Source organism: Calliphora vicina, chromosome 3 (assembly GCF_958450345.1).
Source record: "Calliphora vicina chromosome 3, idCalVici1.1, whole genome shotgun sequence".
Classification (NCBI taxonomy): domain Eukaryota; kingdom Metazoa; phylum Arthropoda; class Insecta; order Diptera; family Calliphoridae; genus Calliphora; species Calliphora vicina.
In genome coordinates, this window is record NC_088782.1 from 55,553,742 (window position 1) to 55,574,201 (window position 20,460).

At 29.8% G+C, this 20,460-nt stretch overlaps 1 protein-coding gene across 1 annotated transcript; it reads left to right on the top strand.

The window, feature by feature from the left end:
• The first annotated feature begins 11,222 nt into the window (after positions 1–11,222).
• Positions 11,223–20,166, top strand: LOC135954752 (uncharacterized). The gene is made up of 3 exons (XM_065504977.1): positions 11,223–11,446; positions 18,612–18,793; positions 18,857–20,166. Exons 1-3 carry the CDS (start codon positions 11,248–11,250, stop codon positions 20,003–20,005), a joined length of 1,530 nt encoding a protein of 509 aa, XP_065361049.1. The 5' UTR covers positions 11,223–11,247; the 3' UTR covers positions 20,006–20,166.
• The last annotated feature ends 294 nt before the right edge of the window (positions 20,167–20,460 follow it).

The window sequence follows — 20,460 nt, forward strand, 5'->3', positions numbered from 1 at the left end:
CCAAGTCACAAGGTTTCCACCGATATCAAAAACTTATATAAAAAGCTGATACTTACTCTTCAGAAGCTCCACAAACCTTGCCCACTTTAAAAAATTTTGATGTTTTTTCATATCTTGCATCAAGACGGTCTTGCGTGATCAAGATTGGATAAAGTGATGCGCCCGGATCATACCGATAATGATTTGCCCATTCTTCGTTATTCTAGCACAATAGAGAAGTATACACTCGAACATACATTTTTAACAAAAAATTTTAGTTTTAGAGTCAAAAAATAGTAAAAACTAAAATTTTTAGCTACAAAGTGATTTTTGACAGCTATTTAGAATGCCTAGATATGTTCGGATTGCATTGATATGTTCACAAGAGTTATTCAGATTTACCGGAGCTACAACTTTGCAAAATATTGTTATTGAAAAATTAATAGTCCCTGGAAGTTATTCTAAAAAAAGTAAAAAAAATAATTTTTCTTCCTATATTTTTTCAACAAAAGTGCACGAAAAAGGTATTTTTTGGAAACAAATTTTAACAAAATTTATTTGGCGGACTCTTAGCTATATTATTGCCATATAAAGTTAAGCCGGATCACAAAGTCTGAATTAGCTGTTAACCAAAAACTGATGGCACCTTTTTTAGAGGCCCCACTGATTTTCAGAAACTTTGTGGGCCCATAAAAAAAAATCGATCACCAAAATGGACAAACCGAGTATAGGGTTTTACTACCCTTTGGTAGTAGAGTCGAACCTATACTGTCATGATCTTGTGTTTTTCCAAAAGTCTTCATTTGTTGCATAGTGTTATTAACAAAAAAATACAATAATTTACTTAAAGTGCTTTCAGACTACAATACTGAGCATAGAGAATAGACATAGAGCGGTAACTCTCCTGTCAAAGACCTAACTCAGTTGTCAAAAACCTAAGTGGTGAGAATGTATTAGTAGAAAATACTATGTGAAAACAAAAACAACACTCGTATGTGTGATTATTTTGAGTAATTTTTTTGTTTGATATTATTTCTAGTTTCCGCTCTATGTTTCTCTATGATACTGAGTATTAATAGTTGTCAAACACTTATGTATCATATTAAAATTAATTTTAATTTTTGTTGATGCCTCCGCAATAGATGTAGATTAAACGAAATGACAAACCTTCTGGTGTCATGGTGAAGGTTATAATTGTAACTGTTCAGAGTGGCTCGAGTATAAGTATTTCCACACTGAAATTGTAAGGCATTGCGAACATGTTTGACTTTGACACATGATAAGAATTTTACAAATTCTACGCTGAGCATCCAAATCACCAAAATATTAGTTTAGTTAGAACTACCCATCGTATACAATAAATATAAAAGATAAGATAAGAAATTTTACAGAAATTATAGGCCTTTTTGTGAGGCATATTAATATTTAATATTTATTAAATAAACAAATGTTGCACACATTTATTAAACAATTACACTGTCCAACAGCATTTTTGGAATAGCGACCCATGTTGAGTAGATAATTTTTGTAGAATAAACTTGTAGTCCAGCTGGTCTGAATATTTTTTTACAGTGGGTCAAAATTTTAATTTTTTGATCGAAGGGAGCATTATGAAAACAAGGTTGTAAGTTAATGTCTGAGAGAATTCTTATTGTCAGAGTTATATTGTGGAATTTTATGGTAATTAGTTTTGATCTTAACCTTCCATCTCGTCTCTCGAAAATTAAAAAAGTCCTTTCAAAAAGGATTAGATTATTTTAAGAACATTTTTGCCGGAAAATTTCAGTGTGGGACACCAAAGTTACTAAAGTTGTAAATAAAGCCTTTTACGCTTAATTAGCAAAAATGCACGCCAAATCGGGCCTCACATTTTTTAAAAATATCTCCAAAAATCCAAGTATGATCCGAACGAGCTGAAATTTAAAATATATATAGTTCTTAAGGAGATCTACAGAAAACATGCATACATACATATGTAAGTTAAATCTCTCAGTTCATAAGATATTTAAGTTAATTTATTTATTTCTTTAATTCTGCTCGATCTTTTTTTGGTTTTTTAGATATAGCGGGCCTACGGAGCACAGTGCTTTGTTCAATGGACAAAAATCAAAAACAAGATCATGTCTTGGATGTTAATGAAATTTATATTTTTCAATAGACTTTTTTTATAAATATCTCTTTTTGTCGTCAATATAATTTTTATGGAGAAAAATATATTTTTTTATGGTTAACTAAAATAATTGTTAAAAGTTCGTTTTAAAATATATAAACTTGCGATTGACGGTGAATGGAAGAATATTAATGTGGAATTAATGAAAATTACTGTTTTTGTCAAAAAAGGTTTAACAGTGCATAATTTTTAATAATTAACATTTTTTTATTGTAAGCCTGAAATTCTAAAACTTTGTTGGAATATTACTAAAACATGTGTAAACCTATTTTGATTATGTTTTACTATAGAATAGCCTTATGTATTATCTATAAGAAAATGTAATCATTAGTGGTCCTTTCGTATGAAAACTATTAAAATTTTTTTTTGTTTAAATGAATAAATTACCATTTTGTAAATTTTCAATTTGATGGTTTGGGGAAATAGCACCAGATTTTTGGTTTTTTATAAAATAATACCGTTTTTTCTTTTAAATAACTTTTTTTTTTTCTGAAATCAACAAACAATCAACAAAGATTGATTTAATTTTGAAAAAAACATGTTAATCAATTTTAATTTTTCTTTAATTTTATCTAATGCCTATCTCTTGTTTATTATAACGTGAAACCATTATTTATCCGTTTTGACTAGAACTTTAAAAAAATTTGGTTTTTGATGGCACCCATAAATAATACATTTTTACCGTAAATATAAGTAACTCAATAATTGAATGTAACCTACATATCGTTAGGTTGAGATAGTAATATAAGCTTTTGCTAATATTAGAAACACTTAAAGTATAATCCAACATCCAGTTTCTAATATTACAGCTGAACCATAAGTCTATCAACATTTGAAAATGTCCGTCCATCCATCCTTCCGAATTTAGAAAATATATACAATATTTCACTATTTTTTAAAAAAAAAGGATATATGGCAGTTATGTAAATCCTTTATTTTTTTTAAAAAAACTTAGATGTTATACAGGATATTGAAATCTTGATGTCTTGGAATTATGAATATCCTTCCGATGAAATTTTCATAATTTTGCATCTAATATTATAAGAGAACAATAAATTCTGAAAATGAATAATTTTATTCAGGTTTATAGGTTTTTTAAGGAAAAGGATGTATGGCAGCCAAACATTTTCACAAACAACAATAACTTTATTAAAATGATTATAACCAAATTTTAAAATACTAGAAGTATAACTGTGAATTTTATTCAAAATTATATGTTCAGGATATATGGGAGGTACCCGTGTCCGTGTACGAATTTTTTCAAGAATTATATTTTTTCTTAATCTTACCAAAACGTAATATTCTACTAATTTTTATTCGTCTGCAATAACTCCTTCTGTTTTTGTCCATTGCCTATATGAAAACAAAGCACTGTGCGGAGGTTCGATTTTTTTTTTAAATATCATCTATATTTGCGATAAAATTTCGAATACAATAAAGATAACTTGCTAACAGTTATCTCATCCCTGTAAAAAGTTACACGCATCCAAAGTTGGAACATGAAAAAAATGGCTGTATTTTTTACGTTTTTTCCAAACAACATTTTGCATGGAATCTATACAGAAAAAATAATATTTCAATTCAAACATTTATCCCATATTGAACTGGTTTCAATTATTTCATAATTAAATCAAGTATTCATTTGCTCAAAAACCAAATTTCTTGATATTTTCTATTGAATTTTGAGTTTTAAATTTGTTTATTTTGACAATTGAATATACAATTTTCGTTATTGGTTGAATTTCAAATACAAAAATTATTGAATAAATAATTTTTGTATTTGAAATTCAACCAATAACGAAAATTGTATATTCAATTGTCAAAATAATCAAATTTAAAACTCAAAATTCAATAGAAAATATCAAGAAATTTGGTTTTTGAGCAAATGAATACTTGATTTAATTAAGAAATAATTGAAACCAGTTCAATATGTGACAAATATTTGAATTGAAACGGTTTAAGAAATAGTTTTTTCTGTGTATAAAAAAACTTTAAAATTTTTCAAAAGGGGCAAGGTTTGTGGAGCTCCTTATGAATAAATATAAACTTTTTTATATGTAGTTGGTATTGGTGCAAACTTTAGGACCTGAAGTGTAATAGTTTTGTGAAATGAAATAATTTTTGAATTTTTCGGCCGTCATTTACTTTAGTAACTAAAAAATTATAATACGGAGATTTTTCTTGAACAAAAATATAAACATTGAATTAATTTAAAATTTTAACGGTTAAAGATATTACAACAAAATTTTGGAAAGTGTGTAGATCCAAAAGTCCTTAAATTAATGGCATTAAAATTTTTGACACTCTTTACTTTCAAATACCAAAATTCTTAAAACGGGTGAAATAAGTTCCAAAAACTGAGTTTTATAGAGAAAGGCCCTACTGCGACGTTATTTACCGTGTGATAGTAAAATAAAAAAAGATAGGGCTATACAACCATTAAGCTTCTTCGAGGAGCTGTGATTTGCCTTTTTAGAATTTTTTACTCAACCCAAAATTTTTTTTTTAATTGGCAAAGTTTGGATAGGTCTGGAGGCAACTAGGTCCGCTTAGAGAGCCAAGTTTTACTTTAAACGCTTTTGCATTAGGTTGTCTATTCGGATCATATACAAATTTTATATAATCCCGAAGAAAATTTTTTTCTACAAAAGAAACAAGTAAGAAAGTATGGTCGGTCAAGCCCGACCATATATGAGGAAATGAGCAAAAACATTTTTCTTTTAAAATATCAATGATTTATATTCGTGTATGATTTTCGGAAGTGGGCCTTATATGGAAGCTATGACCAATTATGGACTGATCACCATGTAATTAGGTCGTGTGATTTATGTCTATTTGAAAGTTACTTATGTTGAATTTTGTGTATATACCAAAATTTTTAAGAGATTTATGCACGTTAGAGTTATTTTCGGAAGGTCTATATGGGAGCTATGATTAATTATGGACCGATCGTAACAAAAATTGGTGACATGAATTTTGTATATATAAAACTTTGTGTAGATACATATATAAATTAAACATTTATGACCGATAAAGTCCAATTTCGAGAGGACATTTGTATGGGGGCTAGGTGAAATAATAGACCAATTTCAGCCAGTTTCAATAGGCTTGGTCTTTGGGCCAAAAATATAAATATATGTACCAAATTTTATCGAAATATCTTCAAAATTGCGACCTGTACTCTGCGCACAAGTTTTATATGGACAGTAGGGTGGCCCTTAATAAACGAAAGTTGGATTTTGACCATTCTCACCCCCCAGTTTGGTGAACATTAGTAAAAAAAATTATCCTGAAAAATTTTTAGGTAAATCGGTTGGGGTTAAGGCGTGCCGTAAGCCCTCTGAAGTTTTGAAATGCATTTACAAGGGGAAAAAACTAATTTTTTTTCAGTTTTTGTAAAAATTTTGCCATTAAAAAATTACTTTTGTAATTTAATTTAAAAGAATCGAAATGTGTACGTAATTGTCGTTCTAATGAGACATAAAAAGCAGAAATTGATCAAAAAATGTTAAAGTTATTAAAAATTCGCCAGGCCATTAACGTGTCTCAGGCCACTAGAACAAGAAATGTAGGAACAAAATTAACATATTTTGATAAATATTAAAATAAAAGCTCATTTTTACTTAAAATATGTCCATATTTACTTGTATATGAGTTTTTGTCTTCGTATGATACCGTTAACCTATTCATAGGTATGAACAAAAAAATAAAAATTTTTAACGGCAGTTTCAAAACTCCATTTTCAAATTTTTAAAAATTTTGTTAAACAAATTTCAGAATTTTTTGATCCTCTCATTGGGATTTATTAAGAATATAATAGGGAATAAAAATGTGAAAAAATTATGAAAATATCTCTTATAGTTTTTCCGTACCTGCGATTTAAATTTTGAAATTTTCGAGAAAAACAAATTATTTGGCAGCCAGACGGACGGACGGACATCGTTTGATCGACTCAGAAAGTGATTCCAAGTCGATCGATATACTTTAAGGTGGGTATTAGACCAATATTTTTGGGCGTTACAAATATCTGCACAAACGCATCAGGGACTTTTTTGGGAAAAAACGTCAATATCTAAAAAACCAAAAAAAAAAATCGACCAGAATTAAGAATTAAAAATAAATACGTCTTGAACTAAAACAGATAACTTAAATAAGTGTGCATGTTTTTATTTCAGCTTATTCGAATCATACTTGGATTTTTGTCGATTTTGTTTAAAAAATGAGAGACCGGATATGGCGTGTAATTTTGATAATTAAGCGTAAAGCGCACTAACTTTGACCAGCTGAAGTATAAGTTTATTCTACAAAAATTATATACTTAACCATCTAACCGGCAAGGCTGTCTTTAGGCGGGTATTTTAAATGTATGTAATGCTGCTTAATTTGGTTATTTTTCACGTTATAACGGTAAATATGTGTAAAGAGACAAACAATTTACTTATTGTGATAAACAAGAACGTGTACTTGTCTTTTGTTTCTTTTTATTCCAATGTATTTCTTTTTTTTCAAACAATAACCTGGTATATAATTTAACTCGAAATAAAATTGGCCGGTTAGAGGATTAACATGCCGTTTCAGAATTATAGGGTCGCTATTCTGTTCCAATCAAAAAGTCTCAATTTGTTGTGCAGTGTTATTATTAAGAAGTGAGTCATTCAGTTTTTTAACACCATGATTTTTTTAATCATAATTTAAACTCAATACACTTGAAGCAAGCAAAATTCAAAATTTCTCACCCCCACTATAGAGGTACGCATAGCTGAAAAAATTAAAGAAATTGCTAATTATAAAAAAGTTCTGTCGCAGTAAATTGTATGAAAAAATGTATTACATTCAATGAGACCTTGCAAAGTGTTACCCATACACATAGTATGTTATAACCATATTCAGTTATATTAAAGAGTTGACCATAAATAACCCAACATATTTGAAATCTAATTCATTAGAAATATATCGTAAATATAGATCAAATGGCAACAGCTATATAGGAAATGATTAATCATAAGAAGTGTGATATCATCAACTAATGTATGTGTATTACGTTATTTTATATATCCGGTTATTTATAAAAAGGGGGATTCACAAATAATGGTGCTATTTGGAACTAGAGTGTGAAGGCGTAGATAAATACTATCCAAATCAGTCTGTTATCACTTACATTTTACACCAAAAACCAATTTAATGTATGAAAAACTCAAATATCTTAAATCTATATAAATAAAAATCAAATGTCGTTCGTTGGTATTTGCATCAGCTGAGAACGGCAGGACCGATTTGGAATTTTTTTTTTTCAAATGTTCATCATAGTTAAACTTAAGGTTATACGGAAACAAAAATTGACGACTTATCTAAACTGTTCGTACTAATCCAATTTAATTTCTAACTGAAATAAGAATTGACCACGCCCACTTTTACGCCCACTTTTTTTGATTTATACAAAATCGGAAAACGGCTGCATCGATTTGGCTAATTTTGCTTAATGTTCGTAGTAATCCAATTAAGTTGACCACGCCCACCTTTTTTCAATATATCTAAAATCGAAAAATGCCTGCACCGATTTGGCTATTTTTTTAATTAACGAAAAATTGTCCAAGCCCACTTTTATTAAATCTTCGGCTAATTTTATACGTTGGATTGTTCCGAATTCGCCACTACTCTCCAAAACATTCAATCAAAGCACATATCAACGTCGAATCTTGCCGTTCCGTGAAATCCATCAAATAAAATTTCAAATGGGCCGCTATGTTAGCAGTAACAAAACAATTTTGCGCATTTTTTCATTCATGAAAGACATCCAACTGTTGTTCACTTAGCCGTACATCTGGAAAGTGGTCAAAGAGTGTACTTTACTAAGGAGAATCTACCACCATTTACATCATTGACCAGATTTTTTGAAATGTGCCGGAGATAAATTATCCCGAACTTGGAATCAATCGCCAACGAAATTTCAACGGCGGAAACCCATTTTTTATTTATATAGATAGATAAAAACATAAATAATTTAAATGGGTATATAGAGTATAAATAAGTACAAACATACTTTTAATATTTTACGTTCCCACAGCTATAATTGTAAAACCATGCCTATGTCTACCACAATATGAAAACCGCATTATATATTTTTATTATTTCTTTCTTAGTACTGAGAAATGATTAATACATGTTATCATTATTTTATTAGATTAAGCTTGGTACTTTTTTCAAATCAGCTGCTAATAACTCGAAACATTATTTATATCTTATGGTGTACTTTTAATAAAAACACAAGCAATTGAGTAAAAAAAAAAATTATCAATTTAAATATAGCATTGATCTCAATGGTAAGTGTTTTAAACATTGTACTGCTAACCAAGCAAAAAGCTTTTTTTATATATGTACTATCTATCTGGGATCTTAATGGCAATTGGTACTATTTAATAAAACATGTTAGAGTACTATGTTCAACTGTGCCGAATCTTAAATACCCTTTAATTTACATTACCAATATTGCTCAAAATTGTATCTTATTGACCAGAATTAAAGGAAAATAGTATAAAATAAAAAGGGTATACAAAATATAGCCAGCTGCTATTATAGCACTGAAGGTAATACTAGATATAAAGTAGTCAGTCGCTGTTTCAAGAATTCCAAGCTATTTTCAATAAACCTGCAAAGTAGTGAAAGGCAAACAAAAAAAATTTTCAAAATCTGTTGTATATGGGTAATTCCACGAGAATGACAACCAGACTGTTAAAACAAAAACCCTTGAAACTTTTTTTCAAGATGATTTGAATAGAAGAAAACACTAAAATGTTACTATGTTAGAGTATTTAGAGTTTATTACAAAAAGTGTTAGTCCGATGTTATTAAAATAAAGTTAGAAATCTTGAGATTTACACTACCTTTAATACGTTTATATAATGCGAGAAACGATTCTGAAAAAGGAAATCTGTTTGTTAGGCATCTAAAGAATGTATTTTCCCCAAACGAGTCAAACGACATAATAGTGTTACCATCTACTTTACCCCATATTACTGCAGCTGAACCACTTCGTTTTGAGATTTCAGAGATTGACAAGGCTATTGTTTATTTAAACTCCAACAAATCACCTGGTATTGATAAAATCAGTAACAAGATGCTCCTCTAGCTACCCCAAATTGTATTAAGAATAATGCTATTTATTTTTAATGCTATATTAATCCTTGAATACTATCCACCAGAATGGAAGGTTTCTTTAGTTACAATGATACCTAAGCCGGGAAAAGATCACAGTAAAGTAGAATCATATAGACCCATTACACTATTGTCAAATATATCAAAGCTATTCGAAAAACTGTTAATACACAAGTTAAAGCCGATAGTGAATCATTTCGATTACATTCCAACTCATCAATTCGGATTTCGAGAAAAACATAACACCATAGAACAAACTCACAGGTTGGTAGAAATCATATCCAAGACATTTGAAGAAAAAAAATATTGTTCTGCACTCTTCATAGACGTTTCGCAAGCCTTCGACAAAGTATGCCATGTAGGATTATCGATAAAAATAAAACAATATTTACCAGTGAACACACATAAGCTTCTAGAAAGTTATTTAAGTCATCGAAAGTTCGTTCTTAAAGAGGGAGACTTCATAAGTTCACCACAGCCTATTGAAGCAGGCGTACCCCAAGGAAGTATACTGGGTCCCTTCCTATATTTGCTATATACTTGTGATATGCCTACAAACAGTCGAACCCACATATCAACTTTTGCTGGTGACACAGCTATACTAGCCACTCATGAAAACCCCCAAGAAGCATCTGTACTTTTACAAGACCATATCCCCGACATAGAAAGGTGGTTAAAACAATGGAGAATAAAAGTAAACGAGCAAAAATGTATACATCTCACTTTCACATTGCGTAGAGAATCGTACCCTCCAATCCTAATAAATAAGCATATAATACCTCAACAAACTGAAGTTAAATATCTATGTCTGCATCTAGACCGACGTCTTACCTGGAAAAAGCATATAGATACGAATGTGCTCCTTGGTATGTGAGAAATATTAACATTCATAAGGACCTAGGTGCATAAGGACCTGGTGAAAAATGAAATAAAAAAACAAGCGGAGTCATATTTGAAAAAGTTAGAAGTTCACCCTAACCCACTTGCAGGAACATTAATGAGAAGTAATGGCTACATCCGACTAAGAAGAAGGAATCCAACAGAATTGCGCTGCTGATTGGATCTATAAATTAAACATATTTTTTCGTCCAACTGTGGTGGGACGTAAATAAAAATTAATATTTAGATTTAAGATTTAAACAAATTATTGATTCAAATCTTAATCTTTATTGTATCTTTTGATACAAAAAATAAAATATGAAAAAAAAAATATATTGCGTTTCAATCGGCTCGGTAGTTTCGGAGTTATAATAATAAATTTAAACAAAAAATATATTATTACGTGAAAATATAAACTTTTTTTGGTTTTAAAAAAATCTTGAAAAATACAAAACGACAGAAATTGTTCAGAGTTTTGACTTTATCGTATAAGAAGCCACATATATTGGGAACAAAATAAGATATTGATCAAAAAAATCGATTAATTCTTTCCGAATTTATTCACATTTCACATTTCATTAGTTTTGGGTGCGTATTTTGGACGTGAGACTGTTTTAAACACACGGTCAGACGGACATAGCCCGACATAGAATTTCATAGGGATCAAGAATATACTTTGTTGGGTGTCAGAGGAATATTTCTTAATGTTACAAACGAAATGACAAACTTATATGTATATACCTTTATTCAGCACTTTTGGTGGTGTAGGGCATAAAAAGTACCTTTTGCAAACAACAATGTTTGAAAGCTTTATCGATTTGTCCATACATATACATTTTACAAATGTTTATTATAATTTAATACATTCTATATATCAATATCAATCCATAAGTTAGATAAGAAAAGCCTCGATAAATATTATACATACATTTCATATGAACATGTTAAATCAAATTAGTACTTAAACATTTTTGAACAAGGAAAGTTGTATGAAGTAGAAACAAAATAAACGAACGAAATTGTTATTATTCTCAATTTATATTTATACGAATATTTAATACGCAAGTATGTGGGACACAACTAAACAACCGCCACCTCAAATGCAGCAACAGCATCCACAGATGCAGCCGCCGATACAGGTGCAAGTATACAATATACCCGCCTCATCGGTACCCCAATATCCAGCTGTTCAACCGGTGCAACAAAATGAGGGATGGCTTAAACGCAACAACAAAAATAAGCCGCAATCAAATTCAGTTGGAACAGGTATGTAATTATTGTTTGATTTTTAATTCGAAAATTGGCTGGTGGTATTGAAAATTATAGTAATTTTTCTATAAGTTTCATTGAAATCGTTTTATATTTGGTTAGTCTTTATTATACTATTGTTGCTAGCATTCACAATTTTCTACATATATAAAAAATAAACCAAATATTACACGAACAGACCGATTGTTTGCAAAAGAAAATATGTACATATGTATGTTACCTTTCAATAACAAAATATTGGATTTCTTTATTTATGACAATCTTTAAATTATCTGTTAAAAGGTAACACATTTTTAATAAAGATAAGGCTAATCAAAGTTAACACGTAAATTTTGATTTCGAAACATATGGTTGATTTTTAAGAATAAGAACGCAAAAATTTGACATATACACAAATTTCGTAGAAATGTTTATCTTTTAACATTTTAATATCTCAGCCGTTATCAGTTTATAAATAAAATTATTGACTAATACATGAGCGGGTATGTCAGTTAAATACCAGCTGAAAATCCCCCAATTTTATTGATACCGCAAATGTTGATGTTTTCACACTGGTACACAGTGGGGCAAAATCAAAACTTGTTGGAAATAAATCTGGCATTTCTAAGCGGCTGCTCTGATTGGGATTAAATGCTGCTCTAATTGGGCTCAAAGACATGTAAAATTGTTTAACACGTGCCATTTTTTTTTGTTCCGATTTCAAAGATTTTTATATTTTTGTTAATTAGATCGGACCAGTCGTTTAGAAATGCCAGATTTATTTGGAAAAAATTTTGATTCTGCCCCACTATGTTGTAACTAATTGTAAAAATTTTAAGTTTTTTTTTAAATTTTTGTGGTAAAAGTAAAAATACGCACCACCACTTTTTGAGTCCAATGACACATTTCCAACTTAAAATTAATCTGTCCTTCTGTCCGTCCACCTAAACATACACAGTGAAAATAGATTCATTGTGACAATCAATTATAAGCAGAGATGTCAATCGGGACTGATTTTTAAAAATCCCGGTTTTAGGGATTTTGATAATGAATCCCGAAATCCTGAACCGCCATTAATCAGATTAATCATTCCCATTACATACGGCTCGACATACCGGAATGACACGATTTCACTCGTTCAAGGGATGTCAATACAGCAATCACTGCTGTTAGATTAATGTTTTTATATAAAATGCATAAAAATCGGTGCACGATTAATATTTGTGTTGGGAATATAAGATTCGGTAATTTTCCATGATAATTTTGCATAAATGAAATAAATGAATTGAATTTCCTCCTTCAATGAATGAGAAGTGAGAGAAGCGAAGAAAGTAATACATTCCAACCCAACTTTGTTTAGTCTTGCATATTAATTACATGAATAAGAAATTTCCATATGAAATCTATTAAAAAAAAAATTTTTTCAACAACTCTCCGCATTCCACATGAGCTGCTTCTAAGTTACATTTCCGGCGACAATCCTATTTCCAAGTATTCCTTGAAAATATCCAAAAGTGCAACTCATGCTTTCAAATGACGTCGGCTTCATGCGCACTTTTAAAGTACAAGGCCAAATGTACCTCAGAATAGGATCATTGCTCCCGCTTCACATTGGGTTGAATCGCATCCAAAGTGACGCTTAACTCAGGCAATAATGTTAGATTTTTTCTATATATTTTTTTTCAAAGATTATGCCTTATTAAGTAAAAAAAATAGAAAAAATTTGAAATAAAAAATTTTATAAAAAAAATTTTCACAAAAGAAAAAATTTTCAAGTCCATTGAAAAAAATTTTAAAACTGATGTCTTCCGATCGGGACGAAATTTGCATCAAAGATAGTCCTATCGAATAGTAACTTAGACACAATTTTTCAACAAGATCGGTCATGAACTCTCTGAGTTAGAGGGATTCCAAATTTGACACTTTGACCAAACAGGTGTTTTTTCTCATCCCGAGTTACCTCACTTTGAGGCCTTGAGGCTTCGGCGCGTATTAGTGATTTAACTCCAAATTCAAAACTTAAACTCAGCTATACCTCCTCTATAGCCATGGGTAATTTTATTAAAATCGGACGATACGTTTAGAATTTACAGATTTATTTCCATTTTTTTCATTTATTTACAGTTTTTCATTTTCGCCACAGTGCAGCTCGAGTCTTTTAATAAAATCTTAATTTAATCAAAGCGCGCAAAAATGCGCAACATTTTTTTTATTCAAATAAAAGCCTAAATGTTGTACTTTTTTTATTATATAATTTAAAAACAAACAACTACAAACATATTTAGTTATTATCCATCAAAAATTAAAAATACTCTAAATTTGGAACATTTAGAAAAAAAAAATAAAAATACTTTTAAAAAAAAAATCTAAATAAAAGATTCTTATTCATATACTCAAATATCTGAAGTTGATGGTTCCATCATAAAAAGTTAGCTTTTAAATGTTTTAAACAAAATAAAATTATTTTAATTGTGTTTAATTTCAATTTTTATTACTTTATCTAAAAATACGAAAAATTTTTCCACTTTGACAGAATACTGCAGAAAAAGTATGCAACCTAGAATAACGATTTTAGCTATTAGTGATGTAGAATTTTGTCTACTTTTACCCTGTACCAAATTTAATAAATAAATATTAATTCTAAAAAATCAATTAAGCGCCACTTTGACCATGATTCAACCCAACGTGCGCTTTCCAATGATGATACAAAGTTTCTTCAAATTTATTTGACTGGATTTTTTCTAAGGGCCAGCAACGCGGACCGGGTTCGGCTTGTTTTATATACAAAATCTTGTATATAACTTTATTTTCTATAGAAAACCTAATATATATATCTGTATTTTCTATAGAAAATCTTGTGTATAACAGTATTTTCTATAGAAAATCTTGTGTATAACAGTATTTTCTATAGAAAATCTTGTGTATAACAGTATTTTCTATAGAAAATCTTGTGTATAACAGTATTTTCTATAGAAAATCTTATATATAACTGTATTTTCTATAGAAAATCTTATATATAACTGTATTTTCTATAGAAAATCTTATATATAACTGTATTTTCTATAGAAAATCTTATATATAACTGTATTTTCTATAGAAAATCTTATATATAACTGTATTTTCTATAGAAAATCTTGTGTATAACAGTATTTTCTATAGAAAATCTTGTGTATAACAGTATTTTCTATACAACATCTTGTGTATAACAGTATTTTCTATAGAACATCTTGTGTATAACAGTATTTTCTATAGAACATCTTGTGTATAACAGTATTTTCTATAGAACAAACTCAGCTATACCTCCTCTATAGCCATGGGTAATTTTATTAAAATCGGACGATACGTTTAGAATTTACAGATTTATTTCCATTTTTTTCATTTATTTACAGTTTTTCATTTTCGCCACAGTGCAGCTCGAGTCTTTTAATAAAATCTTAATTTAATCAAAGCGCGCAAAAATGCGCAACATTTTTTTTATTCAAATAAAAGCCTAAATGTTGTACTTTTTTTATTATATAATTTAAAAACAAACAACTACAAACATATTTAGTTATTATCCATCAAAAATTAAAAATACTCTAAATTTGGAACATTTAGAAAAAAAAAATAAAAATACTTTTAAAAAAAAAATCTAAATAAAAGATTCTTATTCATATACTCAAATATCTGAAGTTGATGGTTCCATCATAAAAAGTTAGCTTTTAAATGTTTTAAACAAAATAAAATTATTTTAATTGTGTTTAATTTCAATTTTTATTACTTTATCTAAAAATACGAAAAATTTTTCCACTTTGACAGAATACTGCAGAAAAAGTATGCAACCTAGAATAACGATTTTAGCTATTAGTGATGTAGAATTTTGTCTACTTTTACCCTGTACCAAATTTAATAAATAAATATTAATTCTAAAAAATCAATTAAGCGCCACTTTGACCATGATTCAACCCAACGTGCGCTTTCCAATGATGATACAAAGTTTCTTCAAATTTATTTGACTGGATTTTTTCTAAGGGCCAGCAACGCGGACCGGGTTCGGCTTGTTTTATATACAAAATCTTGTATATAACTTTATTTTCTATAGAAAACCTAATATATATATCTGTATTTTCTATAGAAAATCTTGTGTATAACAGTATTTTCTATAGAAAATCTTGTGTATAACAGTATTTTCTATAGAAAATCTTGTGTATAACAGTATTTTCTATAGAAAATCTTGTGTATAACAGTATTTTCTATAGAAAATCTTATATATAACTGTATTTTCTATAGAAAATCTTATATATAACTGTATTTTCTATAGAAAATCTTATATATAACTGTATTTTCTATAGAAAATCTTATATATAACTGTATTTTCTATAGAAAATCTTATATATAACTGTATTTTCTATAGAAAATCTTGTGTATAACAGTATTTTCTATAGAAAATCTTGTGTATAACAGTATTTTCTATACAACATCTTGTGTATAACAGTATTTTCTATAGAACATCTTGTGTATAACAGTATTTTCTATAGAACATCTTGTGTATAACAGTATTTTCTATAGAACATCTTGTGTATAACATGTTCCTATAGAAAATCTTGTGTATAACAGTATTTTCTGTAGAAAAGCTTGTGTATAACAGTATTTTCTATAGAAAAGCTTGTGTATAACAGTATTTTCTATAGAACATCTTGTGTATAACAGTATTTTCTATAGAACATCTTGTATATAACAGTATTTTATATAGAACATCTTGTGTATAACAGTATAACAGTATAGCTTAGGAGATATTCGCATTTGAAAATAAAGTAGTGCAGTTGATTGTTTTTCTCTCTTTATGTCCGCCTTATGTTCATCTATTCTCACGCCTAAATTTCTCTTTGTTGTGCCAATGTACACTTTCCCACACACCTCACTGTCTCCGCCATCACATTCAATTTGATACACTACATCACCTTGTTCTCTGCACTCAATCTTCGTCTTTGTTTGTGTAAATAAGCTGTGTATTGTTCTGTTTGGTTTATGTGCAAATATTATTTGTTGGTCTTTTATCATCTCTCTCAATTTGTTGTTCTCAGTTAGTCTTGGGATAAAAGGTATACTGTAATATTTGGCGTTGCCAGATGTGTCCTCTTTGTCATTTTCCCGTGAAGAATTATCATTACTCCCATTTTTGACCTTAATTATCAGTTTATCCACTAGATCATTTGGAAAGTCATTTTTCTTCAGTATAATCTTAATTTTCGCCATATTTCCTATTTCAAATTGTCGGTCACTCATCTTCATAACTTTGTTAATTAGATTCATCGCTGTATTCATCTTTTGTCTCATGGGTTGTGTTGAGTGGAAATTCAATAATCGTCCAGATGCAATTGGTTTCATATACCAATATGTTATTATCCTCTGGTTATTCCTATGTATTCTCATATCAAGGTATGGTATAGAGTTGTCCGTTTCTCTCTCCAGCGTAAATTTCAACTTGTTGTGATATGAGTTAAATGTCTTTAGTATCATGTCCTCATCCTCATATTTTATTATAGCAAATAAATCATCGACATATTTTGTGATGAGTTTTATTTTAATATTTTTTTTTCTCCTGTAGCTCCGCTAATGTTTGATCCAGTAGGCAGTCCAATATTATATCAGCAACTGTCGGTGATAAAGGGTTTCCCATTGGCATACCATATGTCTGGTGGTATAATTTGTCGTCATGTACAAAATAATTATTGTCATTCAAGCAGAATTGAAGTATCTTCAGAAATTGTGTTCTTGGTATTTTGGTGTGATTCTGTAGTGAACTCCATTTTGCCATAATATTGCTTATAGCTAGGTGTATAGGTATACACCTTATATCCAAAGATATAAGGATCTCATCTTCGTCCAATGTAAGTGTATCCAGTTTCATCTTTAATTCCAGGGAGTTCCTTATATTATATTTTTCCTGTATAATATTCTTCAATATCTTCCCAATATGTTTCGATAATTCGTAACAGGGTACTCCTACCGATGATGATATTGGACGAAGTGGATTGTTTAGTTTATGGATTTTAGGAAGTCCATAAAGCCTGGGGGCCGTTGCTGCGTTTGATGTTAATACTCTCTTATCATAAATACTTATATATTCTTTCTTATTTTCTTATTTTATTTGACAAATTCAATTTTGACAAAACCTATGCTCTTGTCAGCAAGAAATATTTTGTTTGTTGTGTTTGTTGTCGAAACGCTCTCACCTTACTTATTACATCATGAAGTATACCATGAATTTTTAATTGTCAAAAGTTATAAATATTTTTGAAAAATAGACAAATAGCTTGTACGAATTTATATTATATAGCATCATAACAATTTTAATTATAAGTATAAATTTCAAAATTATCAAAAAAAACCTTCTCCTGTAAAATTTGGGCTAAGGGCTCTATATGTACCCAGCAAAAACTTTACTTACTTAGTAAGCCAGCAAGTAATATTGCAGCCAAGGCATAACTACTTATTATTTGACTGAATTTCAAGCTTCATGGGTCAAGCTTACAAATGTACTTACAATCAGTTAAGAAATAAGTAGGAAATTCACAACAAGAATATGTAGCTAAAAAAAAAAACACAAAAAATATTGCCTTGTGTGGGAATCGAACAGTCACATTATTTGTTTGTATTGGATAGTCAAGCTGCTAACTCACTGATCCATGTACGAGTTATTTTATTGTAAGTTAACAATAGTTTTAACATCAACATATAAATGAATATGATATGAACAAAAAAATTAATGGCTTTGACTTGTGGCGAACTGCTAACCTCCCGTTTTCCAGTCAAACACACTAGATAGCTGTGCTAAATGCAAAAGTTCATTACCAGCCTGTATAAAAATAAGTGCTTATTCTAGTAAATAAAATAATGTGCTGGGTAACCACCACTCATTACAAAAGAATGCTTGAAATAACTAGTTGTCATTACAAAAATTCACAAAATTTTTGCTGGGTATATTAAGGCCGACTTATTTATAGATAATTGCTAGACTATATTTCATTTAGAGTTTCAATAAAAATGCTTGGCACAAAGAGTGAATGTGAGTGTTTTTTCACTCCGAAACACACAATTTATTGTAAATCAGATATATATTTAAAGATTCGTACATTGTAATTTTAAAATCAAAACAACCAAAACAACTTTCATCAATACTAAAAATGTTCTCATTTTGCAGCTTCCTTAATCTTCATATCGGGCGGTATGAATATGGCATGGAATCTTGGTCTTGGTTTTAATTCCATCAATAACTCCTTTATAGTAACAGAGCACATGATTTTAAGTTGGTTTATTGGTGGCATAATTGGCGCTGTTGTTGGTGCATTTGCCTGCAATCACGTTTCAAAGAAATTACTAATGGTAAGTATTATATTGTAGATGTATATTTTTCAAATATTTTAATCACCCACAAATTTCTTGCAGTGTTTTTCCTCAATTCTTGTCACAATCGTTGGTATACTGCAGGTTTCCGATCCAAATTCATATGAGGCCATTATAGCTTCACGTTATTTAAATGGCATAGCGGTGGGCCTAGTATTTCCTATGACATTTGTTTTGGTTGGTGAAGAGGTTGTCAAGCAGATGCGCGGTATGAATGCTGGTTCCGTTGATACAATGAGCTTTAGTTGTGGCATATTTATACAGATTATTTATTCGGTTACATGGTCCACTGGTGTTGATGACTATTTTCAGTCCATTCAAATGAGTGGAGTCCTTAATATAATCTATGGTATTATAGCTTTTATTATGGGAGCTATGCTAATAATAGAATCGCCTGTATTGCATTTGGCGCATGGAGAAGAACAGTTGGCCATTGATTCGTTGAGACGTCTGCAGAGACCATTTACCATTACCTATGAAACTTATGAACAATTGGAGGAACATAAACGTTATCTGGCCGAGAATAATGAAAGAAGTTTTATGCAAAATGCTGCCTATGGAATTCCAGCATTGCTGAAACTATGCTTTTATCGCTCCTTTTCGGCACTTGGATTTTCATATTTCGTAAATTTCGCCTTTACATATTCAGCTCTGGTTACTACACGCTTGCAGATATATCCATTTATTTTGTACGCCTTTGCCAGGTGGTTGGGTCCATTAATTGTATCCTTTACCTTAGACTCCAGAGGCCGTAAATCGCCCATGATTGTAGGCTTTTTTGTTTGCACCATTTTGGCTTTCACAGTTGGTGGTATTTTTGACAATAAACTAAACTTCATTGATTTTGATTACATGAATGCCGTCAAATATATGTTGATCATCTATCAATTGTTCGCCTCCATGTCAATGGCATCTTCATCGGCTTACTTGAGTGAGGCTTTTCCCTTGGCAGTCAAACCCTACTATGTGGCCATAGTTTTCATCGTGGAAATGTTGGTGCACATTATTATTATTTCCTGCAAGGATTCATTAATTAACATTATGTTGCATGTGTCTGATTATTTCTTAACATTGGGCGCTCTATCCTTGGTGTACTTAGGCGTGGCCGTTTATGTAATGCCAGAAACTAAATGGTGCTCGTTGCGCGAATGTCTGCCAAAATTAAGAAATTTAAATAATTTTCGCAACTAATTATAAGTAAAAGTGTATAAAATGTTATAATAAATGCTTTAGCTAAAAGCTGTGTAAATATGTTTAAGTAATTATTTTTATGAATTTCATAAATTTTAGTATGTATTTATAGACATTAGGTATGTTCAGCAATAAAATAAAATCTGTTATGAATTATTAGATATTAATTGTTATAAAATCTTAAATGTTTTTCAGGGCATAAAAACTCAACAGCACACAGTGGTATGTGAAAAAAAAGAGGGAAATAAATCTGTAACTTCTAAACCCTTAGTCCGATTAAGACTATTTAAATTAGCTGCGAGTTGTTAAGTTTTCCCTAATTAATTTACCACGTAAAAAACATTAAGTAGACATGTTATATATCAATGGATAGAGGATTTTGTCTACTTTTCAATAATGTATACTTTTAAAAAATTAAAAAATTCATGGAATACTTTTTTGAAAAATATGACAAA

Coding starts and splice junctions, on each gene's coding strand:
- LOC135954752 (XM_065504977.1), top strand. CDS start 11,248: ATGTGGGACACAACTAAACAACCGCCACCTCAAATGCAGCAACAGCAT. Junction 11,447..18,611: donor ATCAAATTCAGTTGGAACAG/GTATGTAATTAT, acceptor CTCATTTTGCAG/CTTCCTTAATCTTCATATCG. Junction 18,794..18,856: donor TTTCAAAGAAATTACTAATG/GTAAGTATTATA, acceptor AATTTCTTGCAG/TGTTTTTCCTCAATTCTTGT.